At 31.7% G+C, this 18,960-nt stretch overlaps 1 protein-coding gene across 2 annotated transcripts in view; it reads left to right on the plus strand.

The window, feature by feature from the left end:
- The window catches only part of LOC132715598 (double-stranded RNA-specific editase 1-like), a 64,495-nt gene that overhangs the window by 37,255 nt on the left and 8,280 nt on the right, over positions 1–18,960 (plus strand). For both annotated transcript variants that reach the window (XM_060698615.1, XM_060698614.1), the window contains 2 exons: positions 11,900–12,052; positions 15,028–15,612. In XM_060698615.1, coding sequence (XP_060554598.1) covers positions 11,900–12,052; positions 15,028–15,612 — 738 coding nt within the window. The remainder of the gene's footprint in view (positions 1–11,899; positions 12,053–15,027; positions 15,613–18,960) is intronic.

An 18,960-nucleotide genomic window follows, 5' to 3' on the forward strand; every position in this document is an offset into this window, starting at 1 on the left:
ATTTAGCATGAAACATGTTCTAATGGGTGTCTGCCAAGTATGTTCAAATAAAAGCCCTGAGGTCAAAACTGGCCCGCCCCGGGGGTCATTGATTTTCCTTATATGTGTATAGCAAAAACTTTAAATCTTCTTTGACAAAACCCAAATAGCTAGAGTTTAGATATTAAGCATAAAACATCTTTTTAAGTAAATATCTACAAAGTTTGTTCAAATAAAAGCCCGGGGGTCAAAACTGTTTTTAACTATATGTGTATAGTAAAAACTTAAAAAATCTTCTTTTAAAAAACCCAATGAGCTAGAAATTAGATGTTTAGGGGGGGGGGGGGGGGCTATATACAGGTGAGCGACCTCAGGGCCATCATGGCCCTCTTGTTTAATGGAAATTGTGTTTATTTCTGAGGCTTAATTTGTTTCTTTAAAAGAAAGAGGTATCACGGGTTTCCATCACAAATATCTAATAAAGAATAGAATATAATGCGAAAGACGTATATATGTGAAGAACTCACATTACATGTTTTCTTCAATAAACACATGTATATTATTTTCAAAATCAGCTCTGTATTGCAGTTGCAGTACATGTTTCTATGGTTCACGTTTTCGATTCCACTCGATACAGGATAGAATATAATGAAACATACAAATGAATTTGTTCATTTTTCCTGAATTATTAATATTATTATCATTTTGTTCGGAATCAATCAATCAATTAATTAGTTAATTAAGTCATCAACTGATTTATTTATTTATTTCAAAAACGATAATAAAAACTACCAAAACAAATGGCTGAATCTCTTATCACCACTTACTTATTCAGTTGTTTGAAAAAAAAACTAAAACAATTAATATTCTATGACCATGCCATTTGGTAGAATAATCTGCTTAGTGTTTACCTTTCCCCGGGCAATGACGAGTACGGTACCACATCTACATATAATGATATATTATTAATTTATCTGCCATTTCTTTTTCAAATTTTATAACATTTCTAGTGGACTAATTAACATGCAGTCTACAAATAAAAATGCGTTCATCAACCGTAGAAATGTTTCATAGACTAAACTGCAGTTTTCATGAAATAATCAATTTTTCATTGAAACTAGTTGTTTCAATTATTTAAATCAAAATTTTAATGACACTTTGAAAGCCCTAGCACAATCAGGATTTTGTTTGCCTATTATGTTTTAATAGTGTCTGAATGGACCAAATCATATATGCATGTAACAGTAAATAAAAATACATCTCCTTTAATGAAAAATTGTACCAAAGCCACAATAATCTTTAGAAGTCTTTCAATTTCACAGGAAGATGTTTCACATATTTTTACTGAAAGAAAAAAAATCAGTTTTCTCTTAACCCACCAATTAGTGCAAAAGAAAAATGATGTACATCTTAACTCCTTAATAAACTGTCATTTGGCAGTGCTTCCAGCATTAGTAAATTAATCACCTGTCAAACTACAGTACTGTAATAGTTTTTCTAGTGTTTGAGTTTCTGCAGTTAGTGCAGACCTCAGATAGGAGTGTTCACATGCATATTTTATGAAAACTCACTTTATTAGAAGCCAGTGGAAGATTAAACACTAATCTTTGGGTGTACTCCTACAGGATGTTTAGTCTCAATAATTATTTGATGGAAAAAAAATGTTGAAATGATTGATTCAGTATGGTATGATATATGATAGAGAAGAAAGTAATGTAGATTAATATTACAAGAAACCTGTATCTTCAGACTGGTATGAATTTAATCAACACAGAGGCAATTTATTTCTTCTTTTGTTGGGTAATGAATAATATATGAAGATTTTGATTTGATTTGATGAAATTATGGTTTATAAAGATTGATTATAAAAATGAAAACTGGAAAAAAATCTTGTCAGAAATTACAAGGCCAAGAGTTTAGATATTTGGTGCATAACATAAGCTAGTCTCCCCAGTTGAATTTGTGGGGCCCTAATCTATAAGGTCATATAAATGTTTACTTTCTAGGAATACAATGTTTTAGAAACTAGAATCTTTGAGTTGACCTCAGCATGAAGTTTGTTCATGGATTATATGGTCAAGTAGATCTTAGTATGAAGTTTGTTCATGGATTATTTTGTCAAGTAGGCCTCTGTATGAAGTTTTTTCATGGATTATATGGTCAAGTAGACCTCAGTATGAAGTTGGTTCATGGATTATATGGTCAAGTAGGCCTTAGTATGAAGTTTGTTCATGGATTATTTTGTCAAGTAGACCTCAGTATGAAGTTTGTTCATGGATTATATGGTCAAGTAGACCTCAGTATGAAGTTTGTTCATGGATTATTTTGTCAAGTAGGCCTCTGTATGAAGTTTGTTCATGGATTATATGGTCAAGTAGGCCTCAGTATTACTTTTGTTCATGGATTATATGGTCAGGTAGATCTCAGTATGAAGTTTGTTCATGGATTATATGGTCAAGTAGGCCTCTGTATGAAGTTTGTTCATGAATTTTATGGTCAGGTAGACCTCAGTATGAAGTTTGTTCATGGATTATATGGTCAAGTAGACCTCAGTATGAAGTTTGTTCATGGATTATATGGTCAGGTAGACCTCAGTATGAAGTTTGTTCATGGATTATATGGTCAAGTAGACCTCAGTATGAAGTTTGTTCATGGATTATATGGTCAAGTAGACCTCAGTATGAAGTTTGTTCATGGATTATATGGTCAAGTAGATCTCAGTAAGAAGTTTGTTCATGGATTATATGGTCGAGTAGACCTCAGTATGAAGTTTGTTCATGGATTATATGGTCAAGTTGGCCTCAGTATGAAGTTTGTTCTAGTTGTTGCCCAGAGGTAAAGAATTGAGCAGCCACAATGGTTGCTTGGTTAATTAAATTATTTTTTTTTTTTATTTTTGTGAGGTTGGACAAGATTTGTGTTAGTCAGAGTGACTGGGATGGTCCTCTTGTTTATATATTTATTTATATTTTGCCAGTTGCCGGTGATGACTTTTTCTGAGAATGAAGGATTTGAATTATACCAAATCAGTCCCAAGACAATTTCATCCAAACAAACTGTAATTGGCACCAAACCAAGTCAGCCTCAGACCTATTTAGCCAAATTAGCCCCATAATATTTTTTGTCATGTAAGCATTCTGAGGACAAACTACTATTTGAGATTTTTGGACTTCTATTTAATGTCATGTTATTTTTCAGTATCCTATAGCAATAATATATTTCTATTGCTGTAAATAAGGAAACATTCCATTATTAAATTGTCCTATAAAGCCTCTTATTCTAACATTATAATACTTTCTTTAACTTGGTTCAAAATTGAGTTGTTTCATCATAACCCTATCATTATAATCAGAATACAAAAGATGGAGATTTCACTAGAGAAGGAAATTTTGAATAGCTTAATATACCACTACTGTTATTGAAATCAAAAAAGACATTTTGAAAATTAGTTTGAGAAATTATTCCCAATACTGACTAGCCATATACTGTCGATGACGACGAGGCTGTAGTTATGTGTAATATAGTGGCTTTCTATTAGACATTATCTACTGTAGAGTAGCAGTCTGTGATAGTTGTGATATGGTTAAAGACCTGAACAAATATAAACTATTTGTTTAGCCTGCTGAAATACTTAATGTTGGCAGTCTTACTTTTATCTTTAATTAATGGAGTACAAGTTCACAGTGGCACTTTTAATAAATAAACAAAATAGATTATTATTCTTGGTAGTTATAGTTTCAAAATGGCAAACAGAATAGGATGTTAAAATTTGCCTCAGGAATTCAGTGAAATTACTCTTTTAAGTTGCAAGGAGTCAATTATAATGGACTATAAAAAAAGTGTTTATGGACTATAAATAAGTGGATTGAAGTGTGTAGATATGTAAATTTAAGAGGTAAATATTTGTTTGTTTATTTATATGAAGATGTAGGATATACAATCATGCATACTGGATCTTTATCCTGATAGGTTTTCAAGACTTCATTGTATTTTTGACAAAGTTATTGTGCCCCATTATTACTTAGAAATTGGACTGAAATTTAAATGAAGATTTTGAATACTCATGTACATGGTTTGTAAAGTTTTTCGGAAGAGACAAACTTGCCCAATAATGGTTGTTGGTTTTTGTTTTTTAACAAATTAAAATTCTTTGAACAACAATGGTAGACAGTCACTAAGAATCATTTCTCTGTAATTATATCAAATTCTGACAGATTTAACCAAAAGAGATTATTATTATTATACACAGAGCTTAAATATTAGTTCTCTAAAAAATATTCCCTTTGGTAAATTTGGCCCCTGGGAATCCCTTACTTTCATAAACTTGTTATTACAGGAAAACTCAACTTTTCTTTCTTGTGTAAAACAAAATGGCCTGAGTTTAAGATTTTTGTTTAGTTTTGTGACAAAACACAGTAGTTGTTCATAAATAAAAACAGGAAAAAATGCTAAATAACAATCTTAATCTATGCAAACAGAATGAGAAATACCATCTGAGCTTAAAAGATTGGAACAAAAATGTCTTTGTTATCATCATGAAAAGTTTTGTTGTTTTATTTATTCTAAACCAGATTGAATTACTCGTGTTACAGCTTGTGTGTGCAGATAAAAATAACTGTAGTCAGGCATATCAGTCAAAGATAATAACTTCTTAAAATAGAATTATTTTGATAATCAATATCGTATTGTTTTGGAACAGTGGAGCATGCTAATGTTTTTGTATGATTATCATGTTTAGGAAAACAATAAATACTGTCAAACCATTTGATTTTGTAAAGTCAAAATAGCATAATCAAAGTAGCTGTTTCATTGTTGTTTTGTTGTGTGTTTCTTTTATTGGAAAAAGTGGTAACTTTTTTTTTACAAAGTTTAAAGTAAAGTGAATAAACTATACATATAAACTTCTATTAAGAATAATTTAGCTAGTTTGGTTATAATAATGTGGATATACCACAGGATTATCTTTATAGAAGTGCTTGGCTCTAAAACTGTAGTGATTTTACAGTAAAGTTTGACAAAAACAGACAGCATAATAAACTGTAAGATAACAGTGTAAAACTATTTTGATGAGCAATTTGTGTGAGAAATTATACAACATATAGGAAGTATAATTACTGCAGTAAGTAAAATGATTAGTACATTTTTGTAGAGAGAGGGAGAGATGTGAACCGATGATAGAAGCGAAATAAAATTGGGAAAATTGATTATCCTGCCAACATGGAATATAAGATATATTCTGAACGATATCTGTTAATTTCTGCAGCTTTTTTATTTGTATATACATGTGATGATGATGTTTAGTTTTTGCTTTAGTTTTATGATTGATTGATTGATTGATTGATTGGCAGTCCCTTAACAAGAGAGATAACTCAGATATTTATCTTGGAGTATGATGAAAGAGAAGGTATGAAGACATTTTTCATCACCAGTGTAGATATATCAGTCTGTCTCCACAGTAGTCAATTATTTTCTCTCTAATTATTATTCTATATGTGGTAACATGAACATGAACTTGAAGACTGATGCTTGGATAAACTTCTAGGTCTCCAGTGTTGAAGCCAACACAAACACAAAGTGCTTTAACAATATACATTGTATTGTATTTGACTGATGATCAGTTTGAAGCAAAATGTCTTTGAAACAATATCTCCTCTAAAATTATGTAATAGATTTTGATCAAACTTCACAGTAGGAAAAAAGAGGTCACACTGAGGTCAGTTAAAAAAGGATTTAAATATAGTATGTTCTTTTCAGAAAGAACATGTTCACTAAGGTCTTAAAATATTCAGATTATGCCCATGGGATGAAAAATGACCTGGTCTAACTATGATGATGGCTATACATACATTTATTTTGTTGGTAAATACTACCAAAATATATAATTTCACTTGACTGATGTATTGTCACACATTTGTACAATGTATGTGATCTGGAATTCAGCAATTATGAGTTTCCTAAATATGTGGGGAAAGAAACTTTCAATTTTATAACTTCATAGTGCATTACTGTCCCATGTGTTGCACTTATTTCAATATAGTTAATACCATCGTTCAGTGTAACACTAAAAGTTTGTTTGTACCCCCATCATGGATTGACTTTGAAATTCCAAAATATTCTTAATTCTGGAGAAACTCTATTACGAAATACCAGGAATCTTTTTGTAATCAATCAGCCAGCAGCACTGTTACATTAATCTAACAATTATATTAACTTTAAAACTGAGAGAAAAAATAACTTTACAAGGTGATGTTGTGGGCAAAATTTATGATTTGGACATTAATTACCTCTGTTAATTTTGCTTCATTGATTACAATGCAATTTCCCTTGTAATAATTGGAAAATGTGGTATTGTTTTATAAAAGGGTAAATTCAAAACCCCCTACAGTTACTTGTCTTAACTATGGAGTGTGTATTTTAAGTGGATACCTCTTATAAGCTGGGATATACAATAACTTAAATAGAGATATCTCTTAAAAAAAGATACTCTGCTTTGATGACCCTGGTTTAATCCTTGTTCAATAATATTCAAGAGTTTTCTAATAATGCAGAAATATTATCAGTGCTTATTAAGTACATAACACTGGTGTGTTGACTTATTTTTGGAGTGGTGTTGTTTTTTTTCCTGAACTGGGATATTGGCAGTTTAATGCCCAGAATAAGACCATTATGTGCATGTGGGAAATATTAAACAGATAGATTAAACAAGAGGGAATTAGGAGAAATACATATCAATGATTAATGTTTCTTCCTGCCAAAAATGTTGTATTAGGCTATCCCCAGGTATCATATAAATGCACAAGTCAGCTATAATACTTCCATCAACCCAACATATACTGCAGTAATATTTCTTTTGCTGATAACTGCTTTGCATGTAGTGATAATATGGACAATCATTTCACTTTTATAGGGCTCCACTGTCCAGTTTATGTTGTTTTGGTTCTTGCTATGTTTCCAAACATTCATTTGTAATCGCTAATCCCCTTCCACATAGGGGATTATAGGAATGTCTTTCGTCTGTCAGTCCATCAGTCAGTCCCTCCGTAACACTTTTGTGAACGCTCCACAACTTTTAAACTGCTGAAAATTTTTTTGATTTAACTTTGCACAAATGATCACTATTATGAGACGATGTGCAGAGCGCAATAATTGGGTTGCTACCCCCAAGGTCAAGGTCATACTGAAAGGTCAAGTATTAAAATTCTACAATTTGTGTCCGCTCCATAACTTTTAAACCGCTGAAAATATTTTGAAATAACTTGGCACAAGTGATCACCATTATGAGACGATGTGCAAAGTGCAATAATTGGGTTGCTACCCCCTAAGATCAAGGGCACACTTAAAGGTCAAGTGTTAAAAAGTCTACATTTTTTGTCTGCTCTATAACTTTTTAACCACTGAAATTTTTTAAAATAATTTGGCAGAAATTATCACCATTATGACATGATGTGCAGGACCCAACATCCAGGTTGCTTCCCCCAGGGTCAAGATTAAATTTTCTCCTTAACTTCTTGACTTTATGGAAGATTTTAAATAACTTGGCACAAATAATTGCTATCATGAGACTATATGCTTATACATGGCACAACATCAAGGTCTTGGTCTGTTAAATGTCAAGAAGTACACATTTATGTCTGCTGCAGAAGGGGATTTAGCTGTCCTCCTGACTGCCTTGTTGGTTTAGTTTTAGATTGCACTGCACCAACACAGTATAGGTCATATGGCGATTTTTCATCTTTTGTTGGTGGAAGAAGACCTCAGGTGCCCTTCCATGCATTATTTCAGGTACAGACGAACATCAGAGTAAAACCACCAATGTTCCGTAAGCTTACATGAAAACAAATCCACCAATGTCCCTGTCAGGATTGGAACCCACAGCAGTGAGGGGCAAGTGGTTTGAAGTTAACAACCTTAACCCATTGACTATGGATGTCCGATAAACAGATTAATAAAACATAAACCTATATGCCTAGTTTTTATAAAGCTCATGTAATGTTTAGTCTGGCGATAAAGTTTGGTAACTTTTTATCATGTATGTTTAAAACATGACTAGTCTGTTTGGTTGAAATATATTCTTAAAAGAAAAAAAAAATAAAGGGAAAGAAAAGAAAGAAAAAAAGGCATGGAATGATACATAGCAACTGCTGAACTTTAACTAATGATTTCTCTCATGCTACAGATCTGATTGTCATTCACTGCCTGGGCTTGTATAAGTATTGAAAACATTATATCTCAACTCTTGTATAAGAGATGGGCACTGATGAAGTTGGATCGAATATTCATATAAGCACCATTATGTATGCATAATTGATAAGGTCAATAAAATATTATAAAGAAATAATGGAGAAAATTTGTAAATTTGATTAAAAAAGGAGGTCTTGAATTTCAAAGAATGTAGGGTTGTTTGACAGTTTTAGTAAATATAAAGAAGTTTGAGGCTTGACCCATTACAAAGAATGCAATATCAGATTGTAAAACTGTCATTGTCTTAGAAATAGAATTAATAAATGCCATTAGTTTTATGTATGGTACATGTATATCTGAAACCATGACTGGATTATTTTTTATTTTGTAAGTAAGATACTAAAACATCTTTAATAAAACAGATATATTTTCATTTATTTTTTATAACTTTTTTTTTGTTTGAGAAAGTAGCTATACACCATCTAATATTTATTTACTTATATTCTCATTATTACAAAGCATAATGTGCTATGAGCCACTGGAAACATTCTGTTTTAGCACTTACAAACACATTAGCACCCTTCTTTTACTATTATGGATAAAATCTATATTTCTGTCATTGCATGTAAATTTTTATTAGCACCTTATTCACCATCAATTTTTAGCTCAACTAAATGTGGGCCAATCCTTCTCACCCTTACATTGACTAAACAATAATTCTGTTAAAGAAATGCCTGAGATTTCTTGTACAACATCTTATCTCATTAATCATAAAAGATATTTGTTTGATGTTTCACTCATGTATTTGAGATCTTGATAATGGAAGTCACTATTCAGGGCCCATCACTCTAAAATAGATTTTGTTTGAATAATTTGGCCCTTGTGAACTTAGAAAATTCCTGTTAAGCAACAGTTCTCAAACCTACTGAATGTGTTCACTTGAACTTCAGAATCATAATTTGAATTTTTATTCTCTTCATTGGCTTGCATTTGCTACAAAAAAATGGCATGGATAGAAATTGATGTGACATGTTTTACAATATGGTAGTTTTGTTATTCAGTGGAAATCATATTAAAATGCTACCTGTGTGTGACAGAATGTAAGGAAGACTTTAATACCATGACAACTGTCAAACAAATTACTAGTGCCAGTATTTTATATTCTACCATATGTGATCAGGTAGCAGCTGTACTGGTCAAATTATTGATTGTAAAATGTTATCAGTTTCTTGTGTCACTATGTATTAACCAGGATTTATTTCTACCACAAGGTAAATGATATCTGTATATTTATTGTTGCTGAAAAGAAAAAAAAACAGAGTGGATGTTCCATTACTTTGTGAAATATAGCAGATGTTGATGTTGTCAGCTGATCGTTCTCATTGAGTTAGTGAAATATTGACTAATTGTTATAAACATTTTCAGACTGGAAATTTCAGATCTTAAATGTGACAAACATTAATTCATACACATACTTTACTGGTATATATTCATGGTGATCATTTGTTACTGGTTGGTGACCATCACTGGCTTTTGACTGAATTATAAGTTGCCCAGATTAAATCGTGCATGCAAGGTCAGTCTGTAGTTGTTTCAACCAAGTTAAATAAAACATTGACCAGTAATAGAAGTAATGGATAAAATCATTAATGGACTCCAAAGTTATTGTCCTTTAAAGGGCCAAAATTAAAAGTTTTAAGAAAATGTTCTGTGTCAAAAAACCACATAGGAGGCCATTGTTTACAATATGATGGCCTAGTAGACCTTTATAAAATAAATATTTTTTTAAACAATGGCTCTTTAGTCCAAAGTCCATTAATAGACATAATTATACAAAAACAATACATTTAAAAAAGATGTTTGTGTTGATAAACTACCTATTTAATGCCTTATCCTTTCAAAACATTGACAAAATGTAAGATATATATATGTTATTGCCTACAAGTTAGAACTTATTATTAACTGTTTTAGTAAACTAGTTTGTATTTTCAGTGAGTGGGGGTTACAACTTGTCCCTGTATTATCATTGGGGGTTAAGTTAATCAAAGGACAAGAAATTTGTAGCTGTTTTTATTAAACATCCTTAGATTGTACATACTTAATTAAAATATTATTTCTCCCTTCAATTCTTTCCATATATAAATTGCAGTATTTCATGTAAATAATTAAATATCATTTAACTATTGAACAGACCTAGATAGTTTTTTTAGAGATTATTAATTAATACTGAACACATTACTGATTTTTATTATGTTATTTTATTAGACATCTTACCATTAAAACTCTTAATATCTGTAATTTGAATACTTAATTTTCTCTTGATAAATATTTTGATTTAGAGCATCATTTAAACAAAACGAGGTCAGCCAGTAATTTTCATAACTGAAACAAATAGAAAATGTCCTTTTCTCAGCTAAACTTTTTGTATTCATTGAAAAAAATATACAAAAGAATTTTTTTCATTTGAAAGGACACATTTCATCATTAACTTATCATTTGAGATAAGGTCACCAAGGCTTAAATAGATATTTTTATCTTTAGTTGTAGAAACTTTATTCTTTCATATAAACTGGGCATGCAGGAGGAAAAAAAAACTGCATTAATAGGATATAAGCATGCACCATGTACATTGTTGTTTTTTTATATGCCTGACTCAGGGCACCATGTAACAAAAGCTAACTGCAATAATGGCCCTGGTTATTGCATAATCAAAACATTACTTGCAAATGACATTACAGTTACACTTGAAATGCAGGATGCGACAGTTATGGACTTGAGCTTTAAATACATTCTTGTACTCATGCAGATACTTATGCATTTAAAAAGATGCATCAACCCTCTATTAATTAAATGTCATCCGATATTTTATGCGTGGTACTTTGCTTGAACTTTTACCTGAAGTCCCTCAAGGCTTTACATGTATATATTTTTTTCAACATTACATTTTGGTATAATGACAAAATTGACATTTCCCTTGACACCCCTGGATAGTCTTTTTCAGCTTAGTTAAGTTTACAAAACTCAATTACAAATTGGTCTCAGATGAGATGTGGTTATAGGTAACAGCTAATTGCATTTTGTATTTTTTGTTGACTTAACTTTTTTTTCATCCATGTTAATACCAAATTACAAGACAGCATATCTAATGTAAAAGCATGTTCTAGAGGTTATAAGAAAACCAGATGTTCAACTGAATTCCAACAGCAGTTGTTTCATAATTCAGTGACGCACAGAATGATGGTTTGGTATGAAACAACATTACCAGTATTTAGGTAACTGTCAGAATGTAATTTTTTTGCCAGTTTTATTTATTATGAAGGTAATTTTGTGAGGTTACTACACAATCTGTTTTATCTGTGATAACTTGATGGTTACAAGTGTTTTCATTAGCAGATGTTTGGGACTTGGTTTCGAAGAATGTTCATGATTTTAGTCATTATTTGGTTTACTTTGTTTGACAACCTGTTGGGTATTTGAGGTTGAAAGAATTATTGACTAGGATTTAAGGCATATTTGAATTTTCCATGTAAGCGACATAACTGTAGATAAACTTACTCTATGTTGCTATTCATGATGTAGAGTGGGACTTACCTGTTGGCTGCCTGTTTCTGTACTTATTTTGAAAAGTAAAGTTTACATTATTGCATTTGTATTGTTTTAAAATATGTTACTAGATTGTATAATATTCTATTGTTTTACTGTTATTTTCAAGCTGTGTTTAATTTGGGTTTTTTTCCAGATGAATCAGAAGTGACAGACAAAGGTGAAGGGGACGCCGATATGCAGGGGAAAAAACGGCCCTTTCCTGGGCCCCAGGGCAAGAATGCTAAACGACTCAAAGCTCAAGCTCAGCCAAAGAATGCATTGATGCATCTGTATGAATTGAAACCAGGTTAAGATTTGATACTTTTAATTTTATATCCCCGTTTAAAAAGTGGGGAGCATACTATGTTGGATGGTCTTTACATGTTTGTTTGTACATCAGTTCCTATGTCCAATCAGTAACTTAACAAGGCATAAGACTGAGTAGAGACATTACCCATCGCTAGTAGATAACCGCTGACGATTTTGAGGTCATTAGATCAATGTCACAGTTACACTTTGTGTAAAATCCTTGTCTTATTGAGAAAAAGTTTGTAAAGCTTGGTATGGCCATTTCCCATTGGCAGTAAGTGACACCAATTGATTTTAAGGTTAGAACTAGAAATATTGTACAAAATATTTAAGGAAAATTCGTTTGATATATATGATTAAAGCCAACTTAACTATGATAATGAGTTTAAGAAGATATATGCTAAGTCTTTTCTCCATCCTTGCGCCAAAGAAGGAGATGTTAAGGATGTAAAGTTAATTCATTAATGTACAACAACATTGTATCAAGATAATATGACCGTAGAATTTCCTTCATAATTTAAAGTGTGGAATGAACATACATCTTGAAAATATTAAAATATGGAAGTACAGCAAGGTTCTGTCAGTCAACTAACTCTAAGCAAATATTGTCTAAATATCTTGAAATTGTGTCTTAATTTGATTATTATCCTTAAAGGAAAATTTTCAATTTTAGTTGTTTATTCCTGGGAGAGTTCTTAGGTTAAATTCAATTACAGGCCGAATGATGGGGCAGAGTCTAAAAATTTACTCTGTAAAAGCTTGTGGAAGGTGTTTGAAATTCTAGACTTCCTTATCAGATATCTCATAAGTTAAGTTTACTGAAGGATGGTTAACAGATTATTGAAGGAGACTCACAGGTTATTGTAACTGAACATAGAATATATAAAGGTGATAATACTGGGTAAAAATCACTTAAAAGTCAGGCCTATAACTTGTCAACTGTGTTATTAACATATGATTATGCCATTTAAAAAGATATTTTTCTTCGATGACTGAAAAAAATCACAGATAAGGACCAATATTTTACTAAAAATATTAAGCACTGAACAAGTCCTAAAATTGTAAAAAAAAAAATTTCCTCAAGTATTCCAAACACATTTTGCTGATTTATGTAAAATGGGAACAGTGTCATGTGAATGGGGAAGTGTAGGCGCCTGAGTATTTCAGAGTCAGTTAGAAAAAAAGAGATGAGAATAATATAGGCATAATTCCTGCCAGTTAGTATAGGGATTATTCATCTTGTTTTATTTGGAAACAAATAATGAAAAGTACTGCAAATGTTCTTAACATATTCTTTATAAGTGTTTCTCACATAGAGAGGTTAACCTATGCATATGTCGATTTAAAAATTAGCAAAATATGATTCTTTCTGTAAAAAAAAAGGCAATGGATAGTGGTCAAAATTTAAGATACAAAAAAGTGTAAGGTTCCATTTATGGTAATATTCATTTGAAGATGGTGATTTATGTATGCCATATTCTTATATAATTGTGGTATGTCAGCATAAAAATTTAACCTAGCTTTTGAGAATATAATGTTTTTAGCTCGACTATTCGAAGAATATGAGAGCTATTGTAGTCGCCCCGGCGTCGGCGTCAGCGCCCGCGTCGGCGTCTGCGTTGGTTAAAGTTTTTTGTAAAGTCAAATATCTCAATTATTACTTGAGATATTCAATTGAAACTTACAATACTTATTTATAGTAACAAGGTTCATCAGGTTGACAATTTGGATAACTCTGCCTACAATATTGACAGAATTATGCCCCTTTTTAACTTAGAAATTTTGGTAAAAGTTTTTTGTAAAGTCAAATATCTCAATTATTGCTTGAGATATTCAATTGAAACTTACAATACTTATTTATAGTAACAAGGTACATCAGATTGACAAGTTGGATAACTCTGCCTACAATATTGACAGAATTATGCCCCTTTTCAACTTAAAAATTTTGATTAAAGTTTTTTTGTAAAGTCGAATATCTCAATCATTGCTTGAGATATTCAATTGAAATTTAAAATACTTTTTATAGTAACAATGTACATCCGTTTGCAAAATTGCATAACTCTGCCTGCAATATTTGCAGAATTATTTGCCCCTTTGAAACTTAGAAATTTTGGTTAAAGGTCTTCAAAGATATTTACTTGAAACTTTACACATGCACTTAGGGTCATAATTGGAGGGTCATAATTGTATGCCACTGACCAAGTTCCATAACTCTATCTTGCATTAAGGCTGATTCATATCCCCTTTTCTACTTAGTCTCTAGGTTAATGTTTACATGCAAGTTTTACATATCTCAATAACTATTAAAGATATTTATTTAAAACTTCACATATGCATTTAGGGTCATAATTGTAGGTCACTGACAAATATCCTTAATTCTATCTTGCATTTAGGCTGATTTTTCTCCCCTTCTTCAACTTAGAAATTCATGGTAATGTTTTGCTTGTAAGCTGTTCATGGTAAAGTTTTGCTTCTAAGCTGTTAACTCAGTAACTACTGAAGGGTTTGTGCCTTTTTTGGGACAATTTTATGCATTCATAATAATAAAGCAGTGATTTACTTGATAAAACATCTTAATAACAAGACTTTGTACATTTTCTGTCAAATTTATGTATTCATAGGTAATTAGTATTATTATACTCAATAAAACACCCTTGTGACATTACCTTCCAAATTGTCAAGCCAATACTGTATAATTAGACTCTCCCTAAGGCCTATAACATGAATTAATAAAAAAAAATTAGCCCTTTTGTGAACTTAAAAAATTTAACATTATCAAGACTCTTTTACTATAATCAAGCACTTAGAATAGTCGAGCGTGCTGTCCTACCGACAGCTCTTGTTTTAAATATTGTTGACCAGTATGATGACTAAAGTAATTAAACATTTTATTGTCTGTATAAACTGACTAAAATTGTTAAGGATATAAAACAGCAAAATAAAAAAGTAAAATTATTATAAATCCTATTTCAGGTATTCAGTATACTGTGGTTTCACAGACCGGCCCAACTCATGCTCCAGTATTTACCATGTCAGTTGAAGTAAATAATCAAGTTTTCACTGGACAAGGAAATTCTAAGAAAGCAGCCAAGTTATCTGCTGCGGAGCAGGCACTCAAATCATTTGTACAGTTTCCAAATGCTTCTGATGCTCACGCAGCCCTTGGACGTCAGCCTCAGATGAATGTTGACTTTACTTCTGATAATCCTGAAGTGTTTATTCAGAATTTTGAAGGTGCAGATGGTATAGATAAATCAATTGCTCAATCACAGTCCCAGAATGGTAATGGTCTTGGTGTGAATGCTGGGAAAAAATCTAAAGCTCTACAACATCATGAGGGCAAGAACCCTATAATGATCCTCAATGAACTCAAACCAAACCTCAAGTATGAGTGTATGTCAGAAACTGGTGATAAACATTCTAAAACATTCACAATGGCCGTGACTGTTGATGGGGAAACATTTACTGGAACAGCCAAAAACAAAAAGCTGGCGAAGGCAAGAGCGGCCCAAGCTGCTCTAGCTAAAATCTACAATCTTACATTCTCATGGGGACCTGGTAAGTTTTTTCTTTTTATTATTTACATTAAGTAAGAATAAATTACTGAGTGGCGTGATGCTAATGTAGAAATGTTTCTCAAAGGAACTGATTTGCAAAACGTGTTTTATCTTTTGTCTGTATATTTTACTACTGCTGTATATGTAATAAGTCTGCATATTAATACTGTATAGAAGGCTATTTTAGCGGAGACAAACATTGGTGTTTTTTATGTCTCTGAAGAAAGACATATAATAATTCAACTGTCAGATTTGTAGTCTATCTAAACTTTTAACATTTTGAGGATGTTTTACTTATACCAATTGCTTAACACTACACACTTGCTTACCAAGACAAAAGCCATAAAACTATCAAGTTAAATAACTGTTTTATTCATTTCCCACAGTTACTTTAAAAGCAGCATAACTTGAGATGAGTAAAATAACACTTCAAAAATCAAACTTAAAAATATTTATTTATAGTAATAGTTATATAGTCCAGGCACATCTTGGAATGTTTCATGCAAAACACGGCAAAATTTATTTCTATATCCAAATTTAACCCTGTTGCTAATGGAGTAAGACAAATTTCTGCATAATTTGACAACTTATAGTAAATGCCATAGGCTAGTTTATATTACTTAATTTGTAAACTTACTTACAAATACAAAACCATTTCATTTACATACATTGAAAGGTATGGTTACTGTTTTTGACAAAGTCAAAGTTGATATATCATGATTGTGCAAGGGTGACAATATTATAGATGATGTCTTTATTTTATTACTGAGATAATGGCACTGATGGAAAAACTATTTTTCTCTGACAATCATTAATGAACTCGGAAGCAAATAGCATACTTGTGACAAGAGACATCACTTTAAGGCAAAGTAAATTACTGTAATATAAAGGAAGTAACTGTGAAATTAGCAGACATACATAATGATTAAAGATTATCCTGCTGAAACCTAAAGTGATTAGCCTTTGTCTATAGAGTATAGAGCTAGGCCAACTTTCAATTGTTATCTAAATTTTCCCAAAATACGTAATTGATGTCCCTCAAATTTATAATAGACAGTTCATAAACATGTTAAATCTAGAATCTCTATAACAGCATTAGATGTGCTTTTATTCTATTACAATGGTGCTTTTGTTCATTGATATTTGAAATCATCTCTCTACTTGCAACCTCAACTTTATTGTACTGACGGTAGAAAATTTTACAATAATCTACTAAAACTATGTTAATAAAAAAAGTAAATATAATAATTATGTGCATAAACTACTCATTACAATATGACTGGTATTTTGAGACTTGCTTCTTTCACTTGTTCTATGTGTAAATTTTAAATCATATGAATAGAGGTTTGTAAAAATGTGTATTATTCACCTATTGATTTTCTTTTCCTGAAAGCAACACTATTAATTATTTCCCATTGACAACTGTTTACCACAGATAATCTTACAAACACAATCTCATATTATTTTGTATTCTTTATTTCTGCATTGTCATTCGTAACAGCAGATTTAGTGAAAATTAAAGCTCCGCATGAAATTCCTACTATACAGTATTAATTTTATAAGACATCAGGTGTGAATAAAACGCATTTATAGATTTAGCAAGGTACATAATTGGTTTCTAGGAGTTGAGGGCAAGACATCTTATACATGGTCTATAGTTTACAGAAATTATTTATTTATAGACTCCAGATAACTTCCTCTTAATCCTTATTTTATTGAACAAAGAATATGTTTTGGCTATAAATACACAGTTTTAATTGTATGAGAAGGAAATGAAATAAAACTACAGGGATGTAGAGACGGTTAAAGCTTATAAAGGTTATAAATAAATTTACCAAAATAGAACTGTTCTATTTAGAGTTGTTTTTTTCTTTCGCACCAACACTGTATACGTCATATAGTGACATTCCAGTTTTATTCTTGGAGGAAGACCTCAGGTGCCCCTCTGTGCATTTTCAGGCACGAAAGGACACTTGAGTACCACCATATGATGTCTTCTTCCACCAATAAATCTGGAAAGTCTCAATATGACCTGTAGTGTTGGCACAATGAAAAACCCAACCAAAAAAAAAAAAAATAGTAACAACACTTAATATCAATCGGATACTTAACAAAAAGTCATGACAAAAGTTGTACAAGTCCGTCAATTCGGGTTTCAGCAGGACAAAGGGTTAAAAGAGATTCCTGTTGCTTGGTAATTTCTAAGTGTTCTCTATTAATGCAGAAATAATATCTGTTTAGAAGTGACATACCTTAGGGATTACTTGTCCAGTTTTGCTCAGTTGATGTTTGAATTATTTTATCCTTAACTGGGATATTGGCCTGTTAAATGTACAGATCTGGAACTAATTGCTGATCTGGGAAAGTAGAAGATAGAACTAACTAAAGTGAATTAGGAATGGGAATACCACATGTTATCCTCACTATAAAATATCATCTACATGTAATGGAACATATATAATGGAACATTAAACAGTCTGTCCGCAATACCCACTCAGGCTTACAGCATAAAGTCTAATATTTCTCGACAAACCATGGAGATATTTCTGTCAAACTTTATTTATTATGTATTATTTATGAAAAAAAAGCAAATGAAAATATCATGCATGCCTTCAGTCTTCTTAGAATTTTTTTCCTTTTTATATGCCCGAAAGAGCATATAATGTTATACCCCCTGGCGGACGTACCAACTTTTGATGTTAATGAGGCAAATCAGCTCATAAACACCACCTGGACCAACGTCCATAAGCAAAATAAGCTCATAAAAACAAAAAAATAGCTCTTAATTTGAATTTTATGAGTTTTTGTTCTTTATTTAACTACAGAATGAAGCTCATAATAATCAAATGTTCGTCCGTCTGTCCGTCCGTCTGTCCGTTAGCAATTTGGTTTCCGGAGCATAACTTTTATTCTATTTGGCCCACAATGCTCAAACTTCATAGGATGATTGTCCATATTGGTTAGAAGAACCTTATTGATTTTGGGGTCAAAAGGTCAAGGTCACTATTACCTTAAAACTGAAAACAGTTTCCGTCCGTTAGCAATTTTCTGTCCGTTAGCAATTTGGTTTCCGGAGCATAACTTAAGTTCCATTTGGCCCACAATGTTCAAACTTCATAGGATGATTGTCCATATTAGGTAGAAGACCCCTATTAATTTTGGGGTCAAAAGGTCAAAGGTCAAGGTCACTGTTACCTTAAAACTGAAAACAGTTTCCGTCCGTTAGCAATTTGGTTTCCGGAGCATAACTTAAGTTCCATTTGGCCCACAATGTTCAAATTTCATAGGATGATTGTCCATATTGGGTAGAAGACCCCTATTGATTTTGGGGTCAAAAGGTCAAAGGTCA

The sequence above is a fragment of the Ruditapes philippinarum genome, unplaced genomic scaffold (assembly GCF_026571515.1).
Source record: "Ruditapes philippinarum isolate M1 unplaced genomic scaffold, ASM2657151v2 ctg1115_1_1_1_1, whole genome shotgun sequence".
NCBI lineage: Eukaryota > Metazoa > Mollusca > Bivalvia > Venerida > Veneridae > Ruditapes > Ruditapes philippinarum.